We start from the raw sequence: 25289 nt of genomic DNA on the forward strand, positions 1-25289 counted from the left end.
CAAACTCGCTGCCCGCCTCCCGCGGGGCCGCTGAGCGCGGGCGGGACCGAGGGGTCCGGCCGGCGGCCTGACGCAGTGGAGGCGCCGTGCTCTGCGCAGCATGAGGGGCCCGCTAAAAACGCATTTGTCAGAGCAGCGGGCGGCGTGAGAGTGCTCGGGGCTGGACTCCCCTCAGCCACCGCGGCAGGCACAGCAGGCGAGTGTGCATAAGGGGAGGTGCGGCTAGGGCGGCGCAGAGGGCTTGAGTGGCCGTCGCCTCGCGGACCCTGGGCGTTCCGGACCGCTTCCCGGTGACTGGGGTCGGCCTCGAGGTGGGACGGTGGAAGAGCTGATTAGAGATTACCGCGGTTTTGTGAGCATATGGTGCCTTTGCAAACGGACTGCTGGAGCCTCCACTTAGGAAATGGATAGAGCTTATGGCCTTCAGGTGGGTGTCCCTGGGTGGGAATAAACACCAGTCTAACTCTACTTGTCTCGCTGACAGGTACCGGTGACCCCGGCTGGGGAAGGCTCCGAGCGCGCGGCAACATGGCTTCCCCGCCCCACCAGCAGCTGCTGCAGCACCACAGCACCGAGGTGAGTTGTGACTCCAGCGGAGACAGCAACAGCGTGAGGGTCAAAATCAACCCCAAGCAGCTATCGTCCATCAGCCACCCCAAACACTGCAAGTACAGCATCTCTTCCAGCTGTAGCAGCTCCGGCGACTCAGGCGGGGTTCCCCGGAGAGTGGGCGCTGGAGGCCGCCTGCGCAGGCAGAAGAAACTGCCCCAGCTGTTCGAGAGGGCCTCCAGCCGGTGGTGGGACCCCAAATTCGACTCGGTGAACCTGGAGGAGGCTTGCCTTGAGCGCTGCTTCCCGCAGACCCAGCGCCGCTTCCGGTACGCTCTCTTCTACATTGGCTTCGCCTGCCTGCTCTGGAGCATCTATTTTGGGGTCCACATGAGATCCAAACTGATTGTCATGGCAGTCCCTGCTCTGTGCTTCCTCGTGGTGTGTGTGGGCTTTTTCCTGTTTACCTTCACCAAACTGTATGCCCGACATTACGTGGGGACCTCGCTGGTTCTCACCCTCCTGGTATTCGCCCTGACCCTGGCTGCCCAGTTTCAGGTTCTGACGCCTCTCTCAGGACGTGTTGACAGCTCCAATCATACTCTCACAGCCAAGCCCACAGACACTTGCTTATCTCAAGTGGGGAGCTTTTCCATGTGCATCGAAGTGCTCTTTTTGCTCTACACCGTCATGCACTTACCTTTGTACTTGAGCTTGTTTTTGGGAGTGTCTTATTCTGTTCTTTTTGAGACCTTTGGCTATCATTTCCAAGGTGAAGACTGCTTCCCCTCACCTGAAACAGGGCCTCCGCACTGGGAGCTGTTGAGCCGAGCCCTGCTCCACGTCTGTATTCATGCCATTGGGATCCACCTATTCATCATGTCCCAGGTGAGATCCAGGAGCACCTTTCTCAAGGTAGGACAGTCCATTATGCATGGAAAGGATCTGGAAGTGGAAAAAGCCCTGAAAGAAAGGATGATTCATTCTGTGATGCCAAGAATCATAGCTGATGACTTGATGAAACAGGGGGATGAGGAGAGCGAGAATTCTGTGAAAAGGCACGCCACCTCCAGCCCCAAGAACAGGAAGAAAAAATCTTCCATACAGAAAGCCCCTATAGCATTCCGCCCGTTTAAGATGCAGCAGATTGAAGAGGTCAGTATTTTATTTGCAGACATCGTAGGCTTCACTAAGATGAGTGCCAACAAGTCTGCTCATGCCCTGGTGGGTCTCCTCAATGATCTGTTCGGTCGCTTCGACCGGTTGTGTGAAGAGACCAAGTGTGAGAAAATCAGCACCCTGGGAGACTGCTACTACTGCGTGGCAGGGTGCCCTGAGCCCCGGGCCGACCATGCCTACTGCTGCATCGAAATGGGCTTGGGCATGATAAGAGCCATCGAGCACTTCTGCCAGGAGAAGAAAGAGATGGTGAACATGCGTGTTGGGGTTCACACAGGGACTGTCTTGTGCGGCATCTTGGGCATGAGGAGGTTCAAATTCGATGTGTGGTCCAATGATGTGAACCTGGCCAATCTCATGGAGCAGCTGGGAGTGGCTGGCAAGGTTCACATTTCTGAGGCCACTGCAAAATACCTAGATGATCGGTACGAAATGGAAGATGGGAGAGTTACTGAACGCCTCGGCCAGAGCGTTGTTGTTGACCAGTTGAAAGGTATGTGCATTTCTCTACCTGGTCATCTCCCTCCCCAATTCTGTTTGTGTTGAAAAAACAAAACAATCTCTTTCCAGCGCCAGTATCTGGAGGCAGATCAGTTATGGTGTAGGGACACCTTATGGTGGGGGCATCTGGGGGCCAGTGGGACTTTTCCTCCAATGAGTCAGATACCACAGATCTGTTCACACCGTGGCAGTGTTGACCTAGATGAGACCTTTAGAAGGAAGGAGAACTTTGAAAATGCAGTTCCTACCAGGCGGCTGTTAATGTTTCTGAAATTCTGGGAAAGGTCTTATGAATGTAAGGAGACTGGAGCCCTGCAGTCCTAACTTTGAAGCACTTTAAGAAATTGCCTTTGCATTTCATTTGCTTACCCTTAAATCCCATCAAAACATTTCTTTATGCCTTTTTCCAACGATGTAAAGAATAAAACCCTCTGTTTAGGGCTCCTTTTGCTGGAACAAGGAAGTCAGCTCAGCCCTGTAGGACTTTTGAGAATTAGATGGAATTATATACTGCTGAGTGCACAACTTTATTTAACTATGCGTTCTTATCATGGTATTTGTTTTAACATATAGACTGCAGCGTTTTAGAACATCGAATGTCTCAAGCCACCAAGTGATTTGAAAGTGAGCAATGCACCCAGTGTTTAGATCTTCCACCCCCCGTCCCTCTGATTTGTATCAGGTCCTTGTCCTAGTTTTAAGTTTCTTACTGCTATTCTTGATGTTTTTTTTTTTTTTTTTCCACTGAGCTTCTTTTATTTTTCTTATCGTCATATAGGACAAAAATCTTTGAGATCTGGGAAATGATGTTTAAGTGGGACCAAAAGTAAGGGTTCTAAACAACTAACACTTTTTAAAAAACAGTCCTTATGTTTTACTAGAATATTCTGGGTGATTTGAGGGGAACATCTATTTTGGAAGTACGTAGAAAAAATTACATTGACTTTTAAAAGCCTAACTTGTAAAGCTATATTGTGTTTTGTGGTGCCCGCACATTGCATAATTACACAGTGAAAAGCCCCAGGAACTAGAATCCTCAGAGGGAGAAGTAACAGCTTAAATCAGAGATGAGAGAATAGTGTAATCAGAGACAATAAGTGCTTGAGTTTGAGGTCCTGAATAGGTTGTCAGTTTTGACGTAACCCCGTATACTCAGTTGATATTTTCTTTCTCTGCTTGTGATTGGAGTTCCCCATGTCATTTACTTACTGGAAATCTGGCGCGGGTACTTTATTTTCCTGATTTTTCTTTATTGTATTCATTTCGTTAGTAGTTGAAGAATTTATAGATGAAGTAGAAAAATATTTCCACCTGTAATTCCCTCCACCAAGAAAGCTTTAAAAGCTACATTGTTGAGGTCAGAAACTACACTTCTCAAGTTACTTGAGAGATTCTAGTGTGACAAGTGTCTTTGCCTGTAGGAGGGTGGCTCCTGCTCTAGACTCTGAAGGTGCCACTGGAGTGGAGTGCAGATGTAATTCCTGCTAGACGTTTTGGCATCTTTATGATCTGAGTGTTGCAGGCTCTGTCTTCAGGGATAGTGAGACGTATTCCAAGGAATGGAGCTGTGCTGTATTATGTTAAATGAAGTATGACAATGACAGAAATTCTGAAAGTGGTACTTTGCACAGAGTATTACTTGAATTTCAAAAATAAAAACAGATATAATCATTAAGTATGTCTGGAAATTGCTAAGTCTGACTTTTTGGCAATACCCATTTTTGTTAATTTATGGGTAATTTTATTTTCAATTTATAGGTCAAAGGTCTAAAGACTGACAAAAATGCTAGAATGGGTTTGTAAACTTTTTTTTTTTACCTCAAATAGTATAAATTTGATAAATTCACTTTTTAATTTATGTATACTGTATGACTTACAAGGAAAGAGTTTTAGAACTAGATGAGAGGTAGAGAAAGAGAGAAGGCTTATCCAAACTGGTGATTTTTTTTTGCATGGTATTCTTTTGTTTCCCTGAGACCACGATTTTTGCTTTATTCAGCTCACTTTGAAAATCTTTGTGGACAGGACTTCACTAATAGAGGATGTGTATACAACTCCCTGACCCTTTTTGAGACTGCACAGTTCAATTCTCCAGACGTTGTATGAATCTGCTAAATTGAGATGATTACATAGTTTGTAGAAGACCCTTTTCATACACAGGGTTAAAGTGTTTATGTAAGATTTCTTTTAGCTTGTCTGTGTTTGTGGCAGATTTTTTTTTATACAATGTTTGGCATTAGCCTTTACAACTCATCCCCTTTTTTGATAATGGGTCAAAAATACCCAGTAGAGAACTCTGTAGAAATGAGCACTGGTAGAATGAACTGGGGATTCCAGAAGTAGCCTGGAAGCATGAAAGGAAGCCACTCCTCTTTAATTTATCTGAACAGGCTTTGTGGAAAGGTGGACTTTCATTATTTCTGCACATTTACTTACTCCTTGAAAATATTTTTTTGTGTTAAAATGATCCTGGCACTGAGGATGTGCAGATAGAGTCATGACAATTTTTGTCCTTGGTGAGCTCACAGGCTGCAGACCAGTACCAGTCCTACCAGTTTGTGGCCTGTTAGGAACCAGGCCAAACAGCAGGAGGTGTGGAGTGGGCAAGAGAGAGAAGCTTCATCTGTATTTGGAGCTGCTCCCCAGCACTAGCATCACCATATCAGTTGTACCTCAGATCATCAGGTATTTGATTCTCATAGGAGCACCAGTTCCTGATGCCAAAAAAGTTAAGAACCATAGAGTATGTAGAGTCAGGAATTCTTTAGAGAGATGCATGTACTTGAGATGGATCTTGAGATTGAGCAGTGGCTCTCCAAGTAGATGGAAAAACATTTGGTACAGTGGGAATAGCATGGGCAAAGGCTTGAAGCTGTGTTTCTTGATGGGTTGGGCAACTGAAAGTAGTTCATTAGGACAAAGAAGGCTATGGGTCACATGGGAAGAAGTTTGGGTTCAATCCTATAGGTAATGGGGAGCCACTGATAGGCTTTATGCAGGAGGCTTAGGTGATCTGATTTGCAGTTTTGGAAAGCTCACTCTTTCAGTTCTAAGGACTGTGGGTTGGAAGGGTATGAGACTATAGATTAGTGAACTGTTTCAGTAGATTCCCTGGCAGGATTGATGGCAGCGTGAACCAAGGTAACACCAGTGATGATGGAGATGATAGAACAGATATGAAAGTAGTAAGATCAAACTGATAGGACTCAGAGTCAGATTTAAACAGATGACTGAGAGAGGCAAGGGGCTCGATTGTTTGAATGGGAGATTGCATTTCAGGTTTCTGAAATTGATCTCAGGATGGTTTAGAGTTAGGAATGGATGAGAGACTTTGAGTTTTCTATGGTATGGATGGAGAATGCAGGATCAAGTTGCAGAATATGACATAGGCTAGAAACTCTTGGCTTGTTCATTCATTCATTCAACAAATAATTTATTTTGTACTGGGCACAGTTCTAGATGTGGGAATACAGCAGTGAACAAAACAGGCAAAAATTCTTGCCTTTATGGGGTGTCCATTTTAATACAGCAGTCAGACAGTAAACAAATAAGTAAAATATAAAGTTGATTTTGTGTTAAATTCTAAGGAGAAAACATTAAGCAGGAAGGAGGATATGGAGTGAGTGTGTGTGAAATTTTAGATAGGGTGGCCAATCACTGAGAGAAGGTTGAAAGAATTTTAAGCATAGGACTAGGATTTTGGAAATGATCCAAGAAGTAAGAGGTAATTTTTATTAAAGATAGAGAGAAATAGACTTATTTGAGTGATAGGAAGAAAGGTTCTTCCATACCATTTGGGATGAACCACTGGGACCAAGAGAATACTGTCTGTTCTACCTTGGGCCACAAGCAAAAGGTGAGGTATATTGTCTAGCACTGTTGGTTTTTCCTATCATAGGTAGAGAGTCACAAAGACAGAAGATGAAACTGTCAGAGATACCCACAGACATCCCATTTTCCCCTCTTAACTGTTAGGAAGATAAAAACAAAGGTGCTTAGTCACTTAAATCCACCTTCACAATCATGTCTTTGTAGAAGGGAATACTCAGTAGCTCTCACATTGTTAGATGGGGAACTAAAACAAGACTTTCCCCCAAGCCAAAATTTTGGGCTCGTGGAGCAACTGGGGGAAAGATCCTCTGATGTGAACTGGGATGGATCCTCACCTGGCCACTTCAGACTGAGACTTTCACCATGTGCTGCTAATAGGTGGCACTTAAGAAGAGTTCCTATCTAGCCCCTGTCTGAGGCCACTCCTCAAACTGATGGTGCTAAGGACTCTGTGCTTTAGCCTTTGCTGACAGCTGTCCCAACCTGGAAGTCTGGGCTCTCTGGTTCCCTGCCAGCTGACAGCGAGGAGCCTTGGCCAAGTACCAATTTTGCATGCAGTTTGCTTGCTCAGATGCACCCCTTGTTTTACCTGATGGCTTGGTTAGCTTGCTTCCACCTAAGCATGTAACCTTTGTCACTGCAGTACTAGCCTGTAGTTGACAGCTCAGTCCTCTTAAGCCTGTTGAAGAGAGCTTCCATGCTTACCTGTGTTCTTGAGCAGGATCCCTTGTGCACATAGAAGTATAGCTTCTTGGATAGTAAGTGGCAGAGATAAGATGAAGCAAAAAATTTGGCATGACAACTGGGATTGGAGATGACAAACAGCTGTGGAGTCATGCTCAGGCAGCCCCTGCTGACAATTATTCAGGCTCCTTCAGGCCAAATTACTATATGTCTTCTGTATACCACACAGCTGTTAATTCTGAGGACCAGCCTTTGATTAGAATTAGCCTTTGGCAAAGAAAGTTAAGAATAAGTTTTCTGAATCACAGGTGGAATGAAGAAGGAAGGAGAGTAATGTTTTCAGGTAGAATTACTAAGAAAGGGAAAAACTGAAAAGAAGCAGATAGAGTAAGTCAAGAAATTTCAGAGTTCTACTAGCCAGTTCAGGTAATAATTGTTTCTACCTACTGGTCAATGCTGCCTGGGTACTTTGCTGTGGAATGATAATCTTAAAAAAAAAAAAAAAAAAAATTTTTCCATTGCTTGTGTGCATGTGCCTAATTTTTTCTCTTTTTGTTTGTTGGTGATTTCAGTATTGGTATTCCTGTTGGGATTTCGATATTGTAAGAGTATGGTCATTAATTAGATTTCTCCAGGTCTGCTCTCCTGGTGGCAGGAAGCTGCTGACCACCATAAGACCAGACTGAATGACTTCTCATCCATGTGGCTATTGGCATCATTTGTATTTGCATATAAGACACCTAAAGACCTTTTCCCAACAGGAACTAGCATCCTGGAAGGGAATTTTGTAAAGTGGTGAGAGTTTTTGAAACAGAAAAGGGAACTACTATTCCTTATGTCTAGACTGGCCAGGCTAAGGAGGGAGGTGAAGGGACTGAGCACATCACAGGCTGGCCGGGACTACCACAAACAGAGGAAAGGGCCAAGGGCAGGGGTTGTCTACCCCTAGAAAAGCTGGAGAAGGCCTTGACATTCGTCAGTCTTGTTCATATTCCTGGTAAGCTGCACCAGCCAAGCCAACCTGTGGCTAAACTTAGGTCAGCTTTGGTGAAGGAGACTGTATTTTGTAAAACTTGCTTGCTCTTGTAAATTAGGTTTTTGTTGTGTTTCTCCTAGGATTTACTGGTATTGTATTTCTAATAAATACATGCCTACCTAGCATACTCTGCCGAGGTAAAAGAGGCTCATTCTCTTAGAATAGGTTGGAAGGTCCAGCCCCTCCAAAAGCCGGTGGTGGTAATAGTAGTAGCTAAACCAGAGGATGGCAGCGAGGACAGGAACAGCTTTGAGGAGGGTGGAATTGTGGGACGGCGATGGTCAGGAACAGCTGTGACCAGCTTATGAGACTTTCTACAAGCCAGTGGTTCTCAAACTTGGTTTCAGGACCCCTTTACGCTCTTAAAAATTATTGTGGAAGCTAAAGAGTTTGTGTTTATGTAAGTTATTTATTAATATTTACTTTATTAGACTGAGAAGTTTCAAAAATCTTAATTCGTTTCAAAATAGTAAACCCATTTACCCAATGCATGTTAATATAAATAACATATTTTTATAAAAATAACTGCATTTAAAAAATGTAACTATTTCCATAAACAAATTTGGTGGGAAGAGTGGCACTATTTTACATTTCTGCAAATCTCTTTAATGTCTGGATTTATCAAAAACTACTAGATTTCTTAAAAACTGGTAAAATACACATAAAAGTTTATTTACCATTTTAGCCATTTTAAAGTGTGTCAGCTAGGTTTTCTTAACTGTTTTGGCATTGTTGCAGGATGTTGAAGAATGTATAGAAAATATGGCTTAACAGATGTAGACATAGTTGGAAAACGGAGGAACATTTTAATAGCCTTTTTATAATTGTGGATATTTTTCTTTGATACTGAATTAGCATCCAACAAGTGGTAGTTTCTTAAGAGTTAGTTGCAATATGGAATCTGAAATCCAATTAATCAATTTCTTTGTATGCTGTTAAAACCCCACTGGATTTTTGAATGAATCCTTTACCCAGGTGTGATTTTGTAACATTACGCATTGGTCACTTGGAAAATATTGGTGTTTTGAGTTGTGCAGATCTTCCAAATGTCGACATAAGCAATGTCTTTAAATATTGGGAAGATGTCAACCTCACAGTGGCAGATAAAAGTTTTTCAAAATTCTGGTTTAAATTTGAAAGTTTGAATTTTATTATTGGCAACAAATACTGTTAGTTGTTTTCCTTGAAATGACAGACACATTTTGTTCATTTTTCAGGAACAGTCTGCTAAATACTTAACTCTGAATGACCATAGCCTGTCTGTAGGTCAAGTAAAAATGATGTTCCATCAAAAAAGCTGCTAGTTTAGCTTACAACCCAAATAGTTGCATGGGTGCTTATTTTTGACAACCATGGTATTTCGATGTGCAATGCAAGTGCTGTAGGCACGTTTCCCCCTTTTGTCACACAGAATATTAAAAAGACATGCACTCAAGGTTGAGATTTAATACAATTATTCAGTTTTACTGCTTCCTCAAAGGACATTCTTAATTGAAATTGACTATTTTTTTTCTTTCTGCAAGTGTGTGGCAGTAAAGAACGTCAATGACTAGTGCAGTTTTGTACCACTGCCTTGATTCATGCAGTCAGGCACCAGCAGTTTTATCCACAATTGCTTTTACACCATCAACTCCAATGTCAACAGTGAAAAAGGCAAATAACATCCTAATGTTATTATGGAAATATTTTTGACCTCAGAGATATTCTGCAAAGGTCCCAGGGGCCTCTAAGGGTTTGAGTACCACACTTTGAGAACTGCTTCCCTAAGCTGTAAGAGAGGAAGACTGAGGGTTTTGTAACTACTACCCAAACATGTATTCTCATGTAGATGAAACAACTCAGACTGAAATTATGACAGACACGTCACATTTATTGTCGAAGTAGGAAGTGACTTTAGTCCATACATTTACTTTTTCTCAAAACAATCATTTGTGATTGTGCCAAATCATTTTTGCTGGTGTTTAGGGTTCACGGTGAAGACCATCAACTTTGTTTTTATTTTATCATTCCCTTTGGCAGTATAGTTTAGTGGTCAGGTACATGGAATTTGGTTTCCAATTTTGGATTCAATTCTGAATTCTGCAATTTCTGAACCGTGGAGCCTTGGGCACACTACATAGGGACTGTCCAATTTATAGGAATAACAGTACTTTTGTCAGAGGCTTATTTGGAGACTCAAAATGAGATGATGATTCAAGTAAAGCACTTAATAGCATAGTGACTTGATCATAATGTCTGTTCAATAAATAATAACTCTTCTAGATGATGAGTCACATTTTGTACTGCACTCAGGGATGTTTCTTTTTTCCTACACTCTATTTGGTGCACATCTTGTATAATTTGGTATTGAAACCCAGAACACCCCAGGGACTGTGATTGTGTCAGTTTCTCAAATTAAAAGGGGCAGGTGTCCAAAATACAAAACACTGATAGCCTGCCCTGGTTAAACTGTAGCTGCCAAGTTTGGCAGCTTCTTTACTAAAAACCCCGGGGAGTTCAGACAGTATTGTTCTTGGGCTGCTTCTGGTCTCCAGAGCTTAGAGGTACTTAACAGAATGTGGCCCTTGATAGTTGAAGAATTATGGGGAAATCTTCAGCTTTGCAGTTCTGGAGATATTGGCTGAGTTTTGAACTAGAGCAGTTACTCAGCTCTACTATATTCTACTATAAACTCGTTTATTTATTCAATAAATATCAAATGAGTTCCTACTATTTGCTAGGCCTACATCAGGTTCTGGAGATAGAGCCCTCTGCCCTCTTGGAACATACAACCTAGAAGGGGAAGTAGACATTAATCAAATAATCACCTAAACAAATATGTACTAGACTTACTTATCGTATTACAAATAGGGGTGGGAAGTAAGGACACTTACTTCCATTTTATACTAGAAAGAACTGAAACACAGAGAGGCTAAGTAATTTGGAATAGTCACACAGCTGAAAAGAGCTGTTAAGTGGTGGAGCCAGTACGGTAGTCCCCTTTTCTCTGGTTTCATTTTCCACCGTTTCAGTTACTTATGGTCAACTATGGTCCAAAAATATTAAATGGAAAATTCATAACTTTTAACCTGTGCGCTGTTTTGAGTAGTGTGATGAAATATCGCACCATCCTGCTCTGTCCCACCCCGGATGTGAATCATCCCTTTGTCCAGTGAATCCACTCTGTATAACTGCCCACCCATTAGTCAGTCAGTAGCTGTCTTGGTTATTAGATTGACTGTAGCGGTATCACAGTGCTTGTATTCAAGTAACCTTTATTTTACTTAATAGTGGCCCCAAACATAATTTTTATTACAGCATAGTGTTATAATTGTTCTATTAGTTATGGTTAATCTTTTACTGTGTCTAATTTAGAAATTAAAATTTACCATAGGTTTAATTGTGTAGGAAAAAATCATAGTATAGCAGGTCCTCAAATAATGTAATTTCATTCAGTGTCTCTTCGTTCTAACATTGATGAGATGCCATGAGAATTTAGCTCTTGTTTATATTAGCCTATGGTAAAATTGGTTTCTACATGTGCCGTTTCACCTAAAGCCGCAGAACCTATCCATGATGTTAAGTGAGGACTTATTATATGTAGTTGACCCTTGAACAACTTGGAGCTTAGGGGTACCGACCTCTCTTGCAAATCTGTAACTACAGTTGGCTCTTTGCTTACGCGGATTCCCAACCATATGATTGACCTTGAACAATTTGGGTTTGAACTTCAAAGGTCAGTTGAAAAAAAATTAGCATATAAGTAGACCCATGCAGTTCAAACCTGTGCCATTCAGAGTCAACTATATATAAGGTTTGGTACTATCTGGGGTCTTAGGCATCCTCTGGGGGTCTTGGAACATATTTCCCAAGAAAAGGGGAGACTATTTAAAAGAACTGTATTAGAAAATACTATTTCTCACTGCTTAGAATTATTGTAAAGATTAAAGGAGAAATTAATATTAATTACTTAGAAAAGTTGTTGGCACAAAGTCACTCTTGAGATTGGATTCATAAGTTAGTGTTATTGAAAGTGGGGATAATTTTCTTAGCAGTAGCAATAACAGGAACAATAACTATACCTTTGTTTAGTTCTTCCCAGTTCAGAGTGTTTTCATGCACATTGTAATCTCAACCATTGTGAAACCTTAGGATCATGTGAACTATGTATGTTTAGAAGTTTGTTTTATTTTCTTGGTTCTTTCCCTTTATATACCAGTTTTCAGGCTTAGTTGGTTTCTTAACATCCTCTGAAGGTGACTAGTGAATGACTTTTTTAAAGACAATATAAACTCTTGGATTTTAGCTTTTTTTGATGTATTTCATTACAGATGTCTTTTTTTTTTTTTTTTGGTGCTCAAATTGTCCTATCTTGGGCCCCTGGGAGATCTTTCAGGTTAGTCCCCGAGTCCTTTTCATACGACCCAGTAGTCTTTGATAGCTTTTTTACACATTTAGTAACATGTTTAAGGAGCAGAGAAATTATAGGTATTAAAATCTCATTAATTCTGTTTGATATATTTATTCAGAGAGACGGAGCTAAAGTTTACCCTTTCCTTTTTTTGAAAAGAAAATTAATAATCTATGCATGTTTATATGAAGAAATAGCGCCACAGAAGAAACAGTTTGTGCTTCTTAAGCTCTTAGAAGGTTTAATTTGCACTCTTAAAATTGACAGTTATAGAGCAATGTAGCATTTTCTTCTACGAAATCTTCCCACCAATGGCCGTTGAGGGACAAGTGCCTGTGACTGTTGGTAACTAGTGATAAAGAACAGTAAAATGAAAGAAATCCTAAACCAAAATGTAGATGATCGGTTTGCAGACTACGAGCGCCCCCAACCCAGCAAGCCCCATCTTCCAGGAATACTGTGAAAGGTTCCTAAAGGCCCAACTTCAGAGTTCCCTTCTTAGGAATCCTGCTCTGAATAGTGCTTCCTGGAATGACTTATCCTGTCACTCTCCTTCCTATCTTGCATAAAGTAATAATGTGTCTCTGACTTATTTATTGTGTTTATGATCTGTTTCCACTCTACTAGAATGTGTCCTGAGAGCAGGAATTTTTGCATGTTTTTTTAATGGCTGTATTCCTAGTGCCAGGAACATAGCCTGGCGCATAATAGATGCTCAGTAATATTTGTGGCATGAATGAATGAATGAATAAATGACTATTATAACTACTCATGCTCCATATGTGGGCCCTTTTCTTACTCATGTGCGAAACACATCCCAGACATCTACACAGAACAAACCAGAAGGTAGAGAGCAGGCAACAACTGGTTTCCCAGGAATGGTTGAATGGTTTTTTAAATGGAGGCTACTGGTCTGTTCTTGAAAGGATCTAGGGAAGCAGAGAGAGCTGCAAACGCATGGTGCCTTGGAATGTGGAATAGGCCCATGGGTGAGGGAGAGTGGATAGCCTCAGGGCTCTGAAAGCCGGCAGTGAAGGCTTCTGGGCTCTAGGTCAGGAACTCGGACTGAAAACTCAAGTAAGTGTTTGTTTAGGGCCCAGGAAATAGTAGTTGAATGGCTTAGTTTAGGTAATCATTTTTAAGCTTTTTAAAATAGAGATTTCAAGAAGTGTATTTATCTTTAATAATACTGTAGCTCCTTATAATTCTTATTTGATTATCATTTATGCACATGAAAAACCAGCATATCCCTTTTTTTTGGCAGAGCTCCTGGATAGTCTTTGTGCATAATTTCCAGGATTTTTATGTAATGCTATTAAAGTTCATTTTTTTTTCCTTCTGAAGAAAAATGTGCTAATGAAATCAGTTTTTGAATCATTTATATTCATGTTTGAATTGTTTGGGAAATATTAAATTAGGTTTTTTTACCATCTAGTTTGTAGAGAGGAAGAAAACACATGCATGTGATTTATTTCCTTGTTTATGGATATTAAAATACAATATACCATTAAGGCTTTGACATTTTAAGTGAAAGAGTCTCTTGCACATTGATTCAGTTAGTTTTGCCCTATTAAGTGGATAATATTCAAAGTGTGGATTACATTGCATTCTGTGACTTCTTTTCCCCATGAGAAAATGATTCTTATGGTTATTAATGTTAATTTTTGTTTTGTGAATGAGCTGGATGGGGGTGTGTATGGTAGTTAGGGGATAATTCTGAAAGTACTTTTATAGAATTATCTTCCTATTTATAAAAATGAATTCATTCAGTAGATTTGCTTTTCATCTTAAGATGTCTTCTCTACTAAATAGTGAAGCACTTTTGGTAAAATAATTTAATCTCTCTGGTTCTGTTTCCTCATATTTGTAAAACTAAATGTGCTTTAAATTCCCTACAATTTTCTAAGAATAGCTGAGCTTCTCATATGATTGGGAAATAATATCCATTCTTAATATAAAGAGGTGGTTTCTTCTTTGTTTGTTTAACTATGAACCCTCATTTTGTTATATTTAGCATATGAAAACTCAGATTAATAGAACCGCTAAATTGCAGGGCATGTGTGAGATTCTTAACTTTCCAAAAGGTTTTTACTTCCTTTAAATATAAATAAATAAGAATGAGTTAAAGAAGTATAATTTACCCCTTTTTTGAGGGGGATCACATTTATTGTATAAAGCAAGGTATAGTTAGAGGAACCACATTTGATTTTGAAAGTTTGAGAAACACCTTTGACAGGTTTGGGGAAAATGCAGTGATTAAATTTTTTAAAAGTGCTTCAGTTCTTGTTTGAACATTATTTTGGAGAGAGTTTGGAAGGTTAGTTGCCAATAAATGAATTTCACTGTGTTGGCAAGTTTTTCACTAGAAGAACAGAGCAAATATTGGATTAATAATGTTCTTACTGATTACTGCATTAATAAAAGACTCACTTGCTCTTGACGGTGGGTTCTTGGTTCTGCTGACTGTATATTTAGTGTGCCAGGGTCCTATGTATTTACTGTATATTTAGTGTGACTCTAGTAGTCCAAAAATTAATGCACCTGGAAAATGTCTACCTTAGACCTGTAATTAGAAATTAGAGGTCACCAATGATAAACAGAAACCCTTGGATTTAATTATAAAGGATTTATAAAAGATTTGAATGAGTTTTGTTTTATCCTTTCTCCCGAACAGCGGAGCAGCTCATGGAAAATAATATAGCATTTGCTGTGATTTGCATGGCTGGTGAAACAAAGTAGAAAAGGAAAAACACTCTACTTTGTTGTGAAAGACAGTTTGTCATCTGACCTGAGAGAGAATTTCACCTCAATAAAGACCCAACTGGTGAAACTGTAGCTTCTCTTAGAGAAACTGTTATTCACAGCCTGTCAGAGTCATGTTTTCTACAACTAAAGTGACTGACTCACTGTGTAAGTAATTGCAGAAGGTTAAAAACTTTTAGAACTACCATGCAAACAAAAAAATTTCAAAGGACTTTTCTAGTCTCTAACATATTTCACAGTGAATTTCTCAGCTGTAGTAACTTAACTCTGTGTTCTTTCTGGCTCCTGAAGGAAATTGTGATTATGAATTCTTTCAGAGCTGGTGATTCTAAGATATCAACTTTGTCCCTCTGCCATTTGAAGTTCAAATGGAAATGTTTGCTTTCATAGCTGTAGTCATGATGTTGCTTTATTTAGTAGCTATTAAATTTCCAATTCATATACTCCCCTGGAGGTGTTCCAGTTTGCACTAAGGTTTCTGTTCCTTTCAATAGCATTGCTTATGGTGTATGGAACTTGCCTGAACAAGGAATATGAACAAGGTTCTTAGAGCGAATGATTTTAAGCTTTTCTTTTATTTTTTTATAACAGCTTTTTTAAAGATATAATTCACATACCACATTAGTTTACTCATTTAAAATATGCTGTTTAGTGATGTTTTTATATTCACAGATAAGTGCATCTATCACCCTATCAATTTTAGACCATTTTTATCTCCCTAAGAAGAAACTCTGTACTCTTTAGCAGTTACTCTCCATTTCTCCCTAGACCTCCCAGCCTCTGACAACCACTAATCTACTTTCTGTCTCTATAGATTTGCCTATTCTGGACATTTCACATAAATGACATCACATAATGTATAGCCTGTTGTGACTGGTGGCTTTCACATAGCATATCGTTTTCAAGGTTCATCCACGCTGTAGCATGTCAGTACTCCATTCCTTTTTATGGTTGCATAATATTCCATCGTATGGATAGACTATATATTTTTTATCCATTCATCAGTTGACGGAAAAGCAATTCTTTATTTAATTAATAATCAAGCTGATCGTTTTAAAATAAGTTGAAATGATAGAAAATCTTTTATTATTTAATAATATACTTTGACTAAAATGTAGCATTTTATTTTCACTAGTGTTTAGAAGTTTTCTTGAAAGGCATGATTAAGTGAGATTTAATACTGGTAATTTAACATAAATGTTACACATAATCAGTTGATTTATTTATTTTTAACAGCTACCCTCTTTTCTAAGCTTGATCCAGGTTGATTAAATATTAAATTCTCTCATCCTTTCCCTTTCTCCTAGACAGTTCCTTAATAGACAGCTTTAGGGGTATATGGTTAAATATGAAACTAGTCTCATTTGGTATGTTGTTAGATATAAATTTCAATTACAGTGAGTCTTTCTGGATGGTTGATTTTTCTGAAGAGGCAAAGATTTTCCCTTTTAGTCAATCACACATTTTCCTGTTTTAATCAGTTTAAACATTTGGTTTTACATTTCTGAAATGCATAAACACTTTCTTACCTTCATAAAAATGAAATATGCCAAATAAAATTTAATTTTCTTGATGACTCAGTTATTTATATTGTCTGTTATTTGACTTTTATTGATACTGCAAGTTCCCTATTAAAACAGGATTTTTTGCTTTACTTTAAATAAACTGACATTGGTCTGTTTTTCCGGTACTCATGTTTTGAAATAATTTTTCTGCTTGCTCTCTTGCTATCAGTTTATGTAGCTATAATAGCTTTGCTCCTGATTTTCACTTTATTCCATAAACACACACATACATACATATATACATACATACATACATACATACATACATACATACTATTAAGCTCGTTAACCCTGGAAAGGTAGTTTGATTAAAAAGACTAAGAAGAATTCAGTCTGTGCAATTTTTGGTTGTCAGCTATATTCTGAATAAGTGAGGTTGCTAGGTATTGAGTTCAGGATGAGTAAGATGTTATTACAGTTATTTTTAGTATATTTTTAAAGGGGAGGAGAAAGGGAAATTTGAATCAAATTTGTGTCGTAGTTCATGGAGCATGTTTTCCACAAGACTAAAGCAGATTTCTTTTGAGTATGTAGAAATAGAAAATGAGAATTATAGATTAGATTCTATAACTAAGAATTAATTAAAATTACTTAATAATTCTATAACTAGTTATATTATAAAGCTACAATGTTAATATTAAATTAGGAAAATATTGATTGTTATTGAAATTTACCAGGATTTTGGGAAAGAACAACTCAGTCTTTCCCAAGAAGCATCCGGTAAAAGTAACTATATAGAAATTTTGTGTGTTGTGTGTTCTCTAATATACTGCCAAGGAAGAACCAGCCACATTTCTTCCTCTTTGGTCTAAACTGGTGGTGTGTGTGAATTTTCATCCTAGAAATTTATTAATCTGGAATTTATTAATCTAGCACTGTTTCAGTGCTAGTTTGTTATTATTGTTTGTTGTTTGTTTTTGGAAGGTTTGTTCTTTCTGAAGAGCCTGGCCAGGTGCCAGACTGCCTAGTGCATGTTGGCTGGTTTGTAAGTTACATGATATGCATGCTGCCCCTCACTCCACAGGTTATGTCTGTATGTCTACTAAGTCTACAAAGGCATCAGTCTTCCAGCTTTGTAAGGTTGCTCTCTTCAATTAAAAATTAAAGTAGATTCAATTCTTAGGAGTGTGGGTTGTCAACATCTTAATTTTCAAAGCGATCAGTGTGTAGTTACTTGGTAAATGGCGTGTCGTTTGCTCAAAAATGGCAGTCTAAGTGTCAGTTTTCTCTTAGGGGAAGCAAGTCTCCTAATCTGAAGGGTTAGGATTAAATGAGATAATGCATGTAAGAGCACCTGGCACAAGGTAGGTGTTTAGAAATGTGTTGGTTTTCACCCTACTCCCGGACCCTTCAAAACCTGTTTTCATCAGAGTTGAGACCCATGTGATCGATGATACCCCAGGAGCTGCTGTGAGGAAGCGGGGGCACAGCGAGCAAGAGCTCTGTAATGCTGAAACTTCATTCCAGACACATGCTAGCAGCAGGGAGCTTGGGGCCCCCCACATAGATTTAAAGGAGTCAGGTGCAGGCTTCCGTAATATCCAGACCAAACTCGCCTTTTTGTCTTTGGTGCTTACCTGCCCTTTGCACGTGCTTCCTCCAGCCCCTATCACAGCCTCCCCACTGACTATAACAGGGTGATACAGCATGATTGCAGTAAGGGAAACCATAAAAACAGATACACAGAAGCTGGACATAGTGGCCTGCAGCCACGGGGCTGTGCAGGAAAATAAAGCAGGGTGAGAACACAGACACTGATATCAATGACTATATCTGGTGCGTGAAAGGTGCGTTATCTCTCCGAATAACTCTTGATTAATATTATGGCTGATTTGATACTATGAATGCAGCACTTGAATTCCTGCTTTCCCTCTATTACAGATAAAGAAAAATGTATTTTCACATGTCAAGTGCTCAGTTCACACTTTTCCATAGGGAATGACAGGATTCTCATCCAGTGCCTGGACTAAGATGTTGACACTTCTTATGATAGTCTTTGTAAGATTGTCATGAAAAATCCTGGGGTAGAGACTCAGGATTTATCTAAACTAACTTGCTTCCCAGTCTAAATTGCAGACCTGGTGGTTGCTGTCCCAATTGCTTCCGTAAACTTTCTCTGATACTGGCCCACTGATGTCAGGCTTCTTGTACCATATCTAGAACTATCTAAGGGCTCATATTCTGCCATTTTTCCCCACTTGCTTTTATCCTACAGTTCCCTGATGCTGTGTTCACTTTTTAAAAATATTGATGTGACATTGACATAACGGAAAATGAAGCGTTTTAAAGTTAATTCAGTCTCATTTAGTTCACTTACAGTGTTGTACAACTATCACTTCTAACTCTAAAACATTTCCATCACCCCAAAAGAAAACCTCCCATCTGTTAAACACTCAGTGCCCATTCCAGCATCTGATAACCACTAATCTATTTCCTGTGTCTGTGGATTTGCCTATGCTGGATATTTCACATGAATGAATCATACAGTATGTGGCCCTTGTGTCTAGCTTCTCTCACTGGGCATCATGTTTTCAAGCTTCACGCTGATTGTAGTATGGATCATGCTTCATTCCTTTTTATGACTGAATTACAGTCCATGGCATGGCTAGACCACATTTTGTTTATCTGTTCATCTGTTGAAGGACATTTGGGTTTCCACTTTTTGTCTATTGTGAATAATGCTGTTGTGAACACTTGTGTGCATGTTTTTGTTTGAGCACAAGTTTTCAGTTCTTTTGGTATATGCCTGGGAGTGGAATTGCTGGGTTATAAGATAACTCTGTTTAACTTTTTGATAAACTTCTGCTACTTTTTAAAATGAGATATTTGTAAAAAGTCACATCTGGCAGTCAGATGTTTCAGAAAATACCCTCCAAATTGAGAGTCAAGCTGGTAATAGGTAATGTTGTGAATTACATATCTTGTTTGAAATGACTTTGTTCACCATAAGTTGGAATTGTGTTGTGATTAAGATAAAATTACATATGTGATATGTTTAGAGACCATTTTCTTTTTGATAAACATATGGGTTTTGGCTGTCTCCTTCAGGCTGGCACTGGATTTGGCAACTTTGGAATCGTGTGTTAGATAAACACTCGGTATCTAGGGCAAGCTTTAAAAAAAGTAATATTTAAATATTGACCAGAAAAAAAAAGTCCAAAACAACACTAGGAACTTTCTTGTCCAAATGAATTCAAACTGTCTAAATACAACATGGTAAAATTAGGCTTCCCCTTCAGTTTCCGTGGGGCAGCGTGAGCCCGTGGGCCTCTTGTGCTCGTCTGGGACACTCTCTGCTTGTTAGTTATCCTTAGAGCGCGGGAATGTGGGATACTGTCTACAGCCAGCGGTGTTCCCACAACGCGGCCTTAATATAGAATGTTTTTCTAAAAAAACTTGGCTACTAAAAGAGTTCCACTCCCAAACATGGGCATCAGTTCAGAGTTCATTTGTATTTGTTTTTATGTAGTTAAAACAAGAAAGAGTATGTAAATTTGTCAATGTTATCAAGTGTCAAGGGTAGAGGAGGAGAAAACTGAGTTTCTAATCAGGAAAGCATTGTTCTTCCTTCAGGGTAAAGGAAGAGGCAGTGGTCCCTTTGTGGCTGCATGGGAGAGGTCAGAGGTCAGCCAGGCTCAGGCTGCTGTTTGCTGAGAAGGCGGGTGGGTGGGAAATGTTCACAGGTGTGAGGGCATGCTCCAGGGACAACCTCAGCCCTATCTTCTGACAAGTGGTATTGCTCCCCAACTGTGTTTATCGATCCCCTTGAAAAGTTGCCTTGTGGGGTAGCTTGGAACACCCCATAGAGCAGCTAGATTACCATGGCCACAAGTGGATGTCTGCCAAAATGGTTAGGAAGCCCTCTGACCCATGGAGTCCCAGTAGGTATTGTTCACCTGTGTTAGGATGTTTCTCAAGCCTGTAAGTGGGTAGGTAAAACTATTCAGGATGAGTGCGAGTAGCTTTTTCAGGGGACAAAAGAAGCATATAGTGTATGTTAAGATCCCATCAGAGAAAAAAACTATTCCTTGTAAGTGCCCGTTTACTCTGCTGTTGGGCTGCATTTTACTTTCTCTTTTTAAAGCCACCTCTGCTTGCATTCATTTGTTGAACAGTTTTTGAGTACCTACTAGAGATCGGGGATATGAGGACAAATAAAGTATAGTCCTCGTCTGAAAAATCTCCTAGACTACCCCATTCATGTTGGTGGGAATGATAAATGGAGCACTCTTGGGATGTGGAAAACATCCTGGCTGCTCCTCAAAGGTTAAACACACAGTTACCATGTGACCCCACAGTTCCACTCCTAGGTGTACACCCAAAAGAATGCAAATTATACTTCCACACAAAAACTTGTAGGTGAATGTTCACAGTAGCATTATCTGTAAGAGCCAAAAGGTGGAAACAACCCAAATATCCATCTAATGTGGTCCATCCATATGATGGAATATCATTCAGCCATAAAAGGGAATGAGGTACTGATAGATGCTACAACCTGGATGAATCCTGAAAACTTATGCTAAGTGAAGGAAGTCAGACACAAAAGTCCATATATTAAATTATTCCATTTTAAGTGTCTAGAGCAGGTAAATCCATAGAAACAGATGGATTTTATGGAAATGGAGAATAATGGCTAATGAGTACAGGGTTTCTTTCTCAGGCCATGAAAATGTTCTAAAATTGTAGTGATGGTTGCATGACTCTGTGAATATACTAAAAATCACTGAATTGTCTACTATAAATGGATGAACTGTATGGTTGTGAATTATAAAGCTGTTATAGAAAACAAATAAACCTCCCAGAGTAATATTAATTAACATTGGCAATTAGAGTATATTGTAATATAAGGCAGTAGGATTGGAGATAGAGATTTTGTAGTTCATTGCTACAGAGTGGAGGGAGATGAGGTGGCTGGTGCTTTTGCAGCCTTTTGGGAGAGATGGAAGTCTGTGGGAGAATTAGCGAGCGTTGGGGATCTGGTTCACAATTTTGGAGAGTCTGAATCTTCATTTTCATCAGTGTTTAGAGTTTTACAAGTTTAGGAAGACTGATTCATGCTAATCATGAGACTGATATATAAACTAGGTGCCAGTGTATTAGTTTACATTGGGGAATATGGTGTACTTTTTCAGTGGCTAGAGTACTTATATCTACTGCCCAGAATACTTTTTTGATGGTATCAAGATATGTGGGAGGCCTAAGAGTAACAAGACTGCTTAAGGAGTGTAGTATTTGAGCAAAAGATCTTAAAGCATGCGATATTTTATTTAATCATGGGAAAATCACAGTGAGTACATTTTACCAGGGACTTGAGTACTTATGTCCACCAGGTTGAGTGCCTTCCCTGGACTGTGTAAATACCACCAAAGCGCTCACCTTGTGCTTTCCTTAAAGATGAGATATTTCAAAACAAACTAGTATACAAAACAAAACCTAATCATAAAATAGGAAACTCTTTACTTCATAAGAGATTCAAACATATGTAGAAATGCTGATGCTTTCAAATTAATAGTGTGTTTGTTAATGAAGAACTAAATGTTGCTAAAAAAAAAAAAAAGAGAGAGTTTATTACCTCACATAAGAAGTGTGGCATTTCCAGGATTGATTAAGTAAGAGGTTTGATGACATTTCCAAGGACCCTGGTGTTTTCTGTCTTTGTTCTTTGCCATTCTTGCTTTGTGGGAGATGTTTTCCTTCGTGGCACAGGTGGCTGCAACCATTTCAGATAACACAGTGACATCCAGTGAAGAAAAGAGCCTTTTCCTCTCATGCATATCTTCTTAGCAAGGAAATTTCCTAGACATCCCTGAGCAGACCTCCCTTGGGTCTCTTTGGCCAGAGTAGGACCAAGTGCCCTGCCCTCACCAGTTCCTCACAAAGCAGAGGGAGCCCCGCCTTGGCCTAGCCCTACCTTGATCCATCCATCCAAGCAGGGTGAAATGGGATTTCCTTCCTGAGCAGGTGGAAGGGAGATCCCCAAAGAGAATCAGGCTTCTGCTATCCAGGAAGGTTGGGGGTGGGGCATGAAAAAAGAAAATGGCCCTGAGGGATACAAAGCTGTGAGGTTTGTGACTTTAGTTAAAATGTGCAGTGTTTTTAAAATGAAAATTTAGGTACTTGTTCTTAGGAGAAACTCGTGAACTTGGATCATGCAATCAGCTCAGCCTTTGCATTTCTCCTCTCCATTTCTCCAAGGTGATCCCAGCCCCGTAGGCCTCTTATGGCTGCTCTTTCCTCCTAGAATCCATACCCCACCAGCTGAGTTTGCTCAAAGAGCAGTGCCTCTCTGTAGCCCTCCCCTCTCCTCAGCCCTCAGAGTGGACCAACTTGCACCTTCCCCCTGCCCTCCTGGCCCTTTCCATTAGCTCTTATCCCCGCCCCTGGACTGAGGGCACACCGTGGGTGCTCTGATGTTGACTGCGTGGATGTGTGTGAATGAAAGGAAGACATTTAGACTTGATGTGATGAGAGGTAAAGCACTCTTGAAGGTTTTGAGCGATGCTGTGAATGTCAAGATGAATGTGGTTTTAATGTATCCAAGAGATTTATTCCTTAGTAATCACCTGTTAACTGTCTTAGATTTCACTGTCGTGTCTTTAAAAAAAACTTTTTAACAGACATTTCTTAAGCTTTCATCTAGTGCTTTGAAAAGTATTGCTTGTTCTGCAGGGATGATGAAATATCTAGAGTATAACCAGCTCTTGTGGAGTCGGGAGGACTCTGGTCCTAAGGCTGGTGATAGAAGGAGGTGGAGATGGTCTCGTGGTCTGGTATGAGCTATTTACAGCGTTTTCTTTAATGTTAAGTGAATAGAGTTTTCAAATACTCGATAATTATTGGTTCTCGTTCATTTTCCATGAGAGAAAATATGTGACGTGCCAGCAGTTCCTGCAATATAAACATGCAGTGAAAGTATTTTCTCTCCCTAAATCTCCTATGCCTGCCCCAGGCTGTTCCATTGACATACATTAGCATGCCTGTCTTCCTTTTCCATAAAGCACAGGCCTATAAATATTTCTAAGTTTAAAAATAGTGTTTTCCCTACCGTGAGTCAAGGTTCAGTTCTCGTCTATCTAATTTTAGTTTCTTGTTTTCATGAACTTAAAAATGTTTTCCTTAACCAGAAAATAGAAAAATAGCGCACTCAGAGACTGAGGAAACTTCTTGCTACGTTTTCCCCTGAAGCACAGACATTTCTATGTGAGATTTTTTTGTTGAACAGGTTATTGGAAAACAAAATTGTGAAGTAAAACAGGAGTTTAGAGAAAGTCCAAGTAGAACAGAGTGCTATCTATTGGCCATTTGTTGCTCTGTGGAATATTTTTGGAGAGTAAAATTAGTGACCTATAGAGCACTGTCGTTTTGAAAGTGCATTTTTTTTGTTTGTTTTCGGAGAGTAATGTTAGAGACCTATAGAATGCTATAGTTGTTCTGAAAGTGTGTATTTTTTTTACCACCTTTATTAAACTAATTTTATATGAAAATTAGTGAAATGGTCAAAAATAATTATATGAAACCTTTTACCATAAATGATGTCTATTTATGACAGACTTTGTAACTTCTTCATATTTCTACGTACAAACGGTAATTTTTTCTTGGTTAAAATTGATGTCAACCAATTTGTATTTTCATTTTCTGATTATATTTTACGTAGATTTTATTTGCATCTACATAATTCACATATTTTTATGTGTAAGGAGAATACAGTATTTCTTTGAGTTAATGTTCTGCAGTTTGTTTAACCATTTCCTGTCTGAGCTTTTAGGTTACTTCAAGTTTTTTTTCCCTTATAAATACTGCAACTTTAAGGAATGTGTGACTTTTGAAGTCTTATGTTTAGACAAATGACAAGCCGTATGTTTAGACAAAGGACAAATGACACCTTATTTTTATTTATTTTTTATCACAAAAGTGAAACATGTTTGTGGTCTTTCAGAAAAGGCAGATAAGCAAAAAGAAGATTAAAAATGCTTACCACTCAGAGATAGCCATTGTGAACGTTTTGATATAGGCTCTTAGACTTTTACAGTGCAGATATACATATCAGTAATTATCTTTTAGCAAAAATGGTATCATATTAAGCATATTGTCTTATAACCTCCTTTTTCATCTAATCAATCATGAACATCTTTCCACCATTAATCTCTGTATACATTTATATAGTCATTTTGCTATCCCTATAATATTTTATTATAGGGATGTAGTATAACTTATTTGGGAAATATCCCTTGTTGGAAATTTAGATTGTTTTCAGTTTTGTATGACTACATATCATGATACTAAGATATGCATTTTCCAGATACTCATCCCTCAAATCAGGATGCATCATGCAATTTAATATATGTCATAGGTTTAGTTACAGCACTTCCTTTTATTTCTTAATAGAACAAAAAGTAATGGTACATCTTACAATCACTGGCATCTTAGCTTTGATGAAATATAGTTCTATGAGTTATAATGATGTGGCCAATATCCTTATTGGTAATTGTTTTTGCCCCATGAATTACCAGTGAGGCTGAACCCTTTTTTCATATCGTATTGATTGCTATCTTGTATTTCTTCTATTATGAGTTACTTTTGAATTGAGGTATTTGTCTTTTCCTTATTAATTTGTAAAATGTCTTTATTTATATAAGTGATTTCGATCTTTGTCTTTTTGTTGTAAATTTCCCCAGTGTGAAATTTGTCTTTCAATCATGATATTTTTTGCCATGTGGAAATTAAAAATGTTTATATTGGGCATATCTATCACTGTTTTATGGTTTCTACCTTTGGTGACATGCTTAAAAAA

General features: G+C 39.1%; 1 protein-coding gene across 1 annotated transcript in view; it reads left to right on the plus strand.

Annotated features, from left to right (window-relative positions):
• The first annotated feature begins 125 nt into the window (after window positions 1-125).
• Window positions 126-25289, plus strand: part of ADCY9 (adenylate cyclase 9) — a 108288-nt gene continuing 83124 nt past the window's right edge. The window contains exons 1-2 of the mRNA XM_006913876.3: window positions 126-196; window positions 485-2221. Coding sequence (XP_006913938.1) covers window positions 529-2221 — 1693 coding nt within the window. The 5' untranslated portion in view covers window positions 126-196; window positions 485-528. The remainder of the gene's footprint in view (window positions 197-484; window positions 2222-25289) is intronic.

Source organism: Pteropus alecto, unplaced genomic scaffold, assembly GCF_000325575.1.
Source record: "Pteropus alecto unplaced genomic scaffold, ASM32557v1 scaffold44, whole genome shotgun sequence".
NCBI lineage: Eukaryota > Metazoa > Chordata > Mammalia > Chiroptera > Pteropodidae > Pteropus > Pteropus alecto.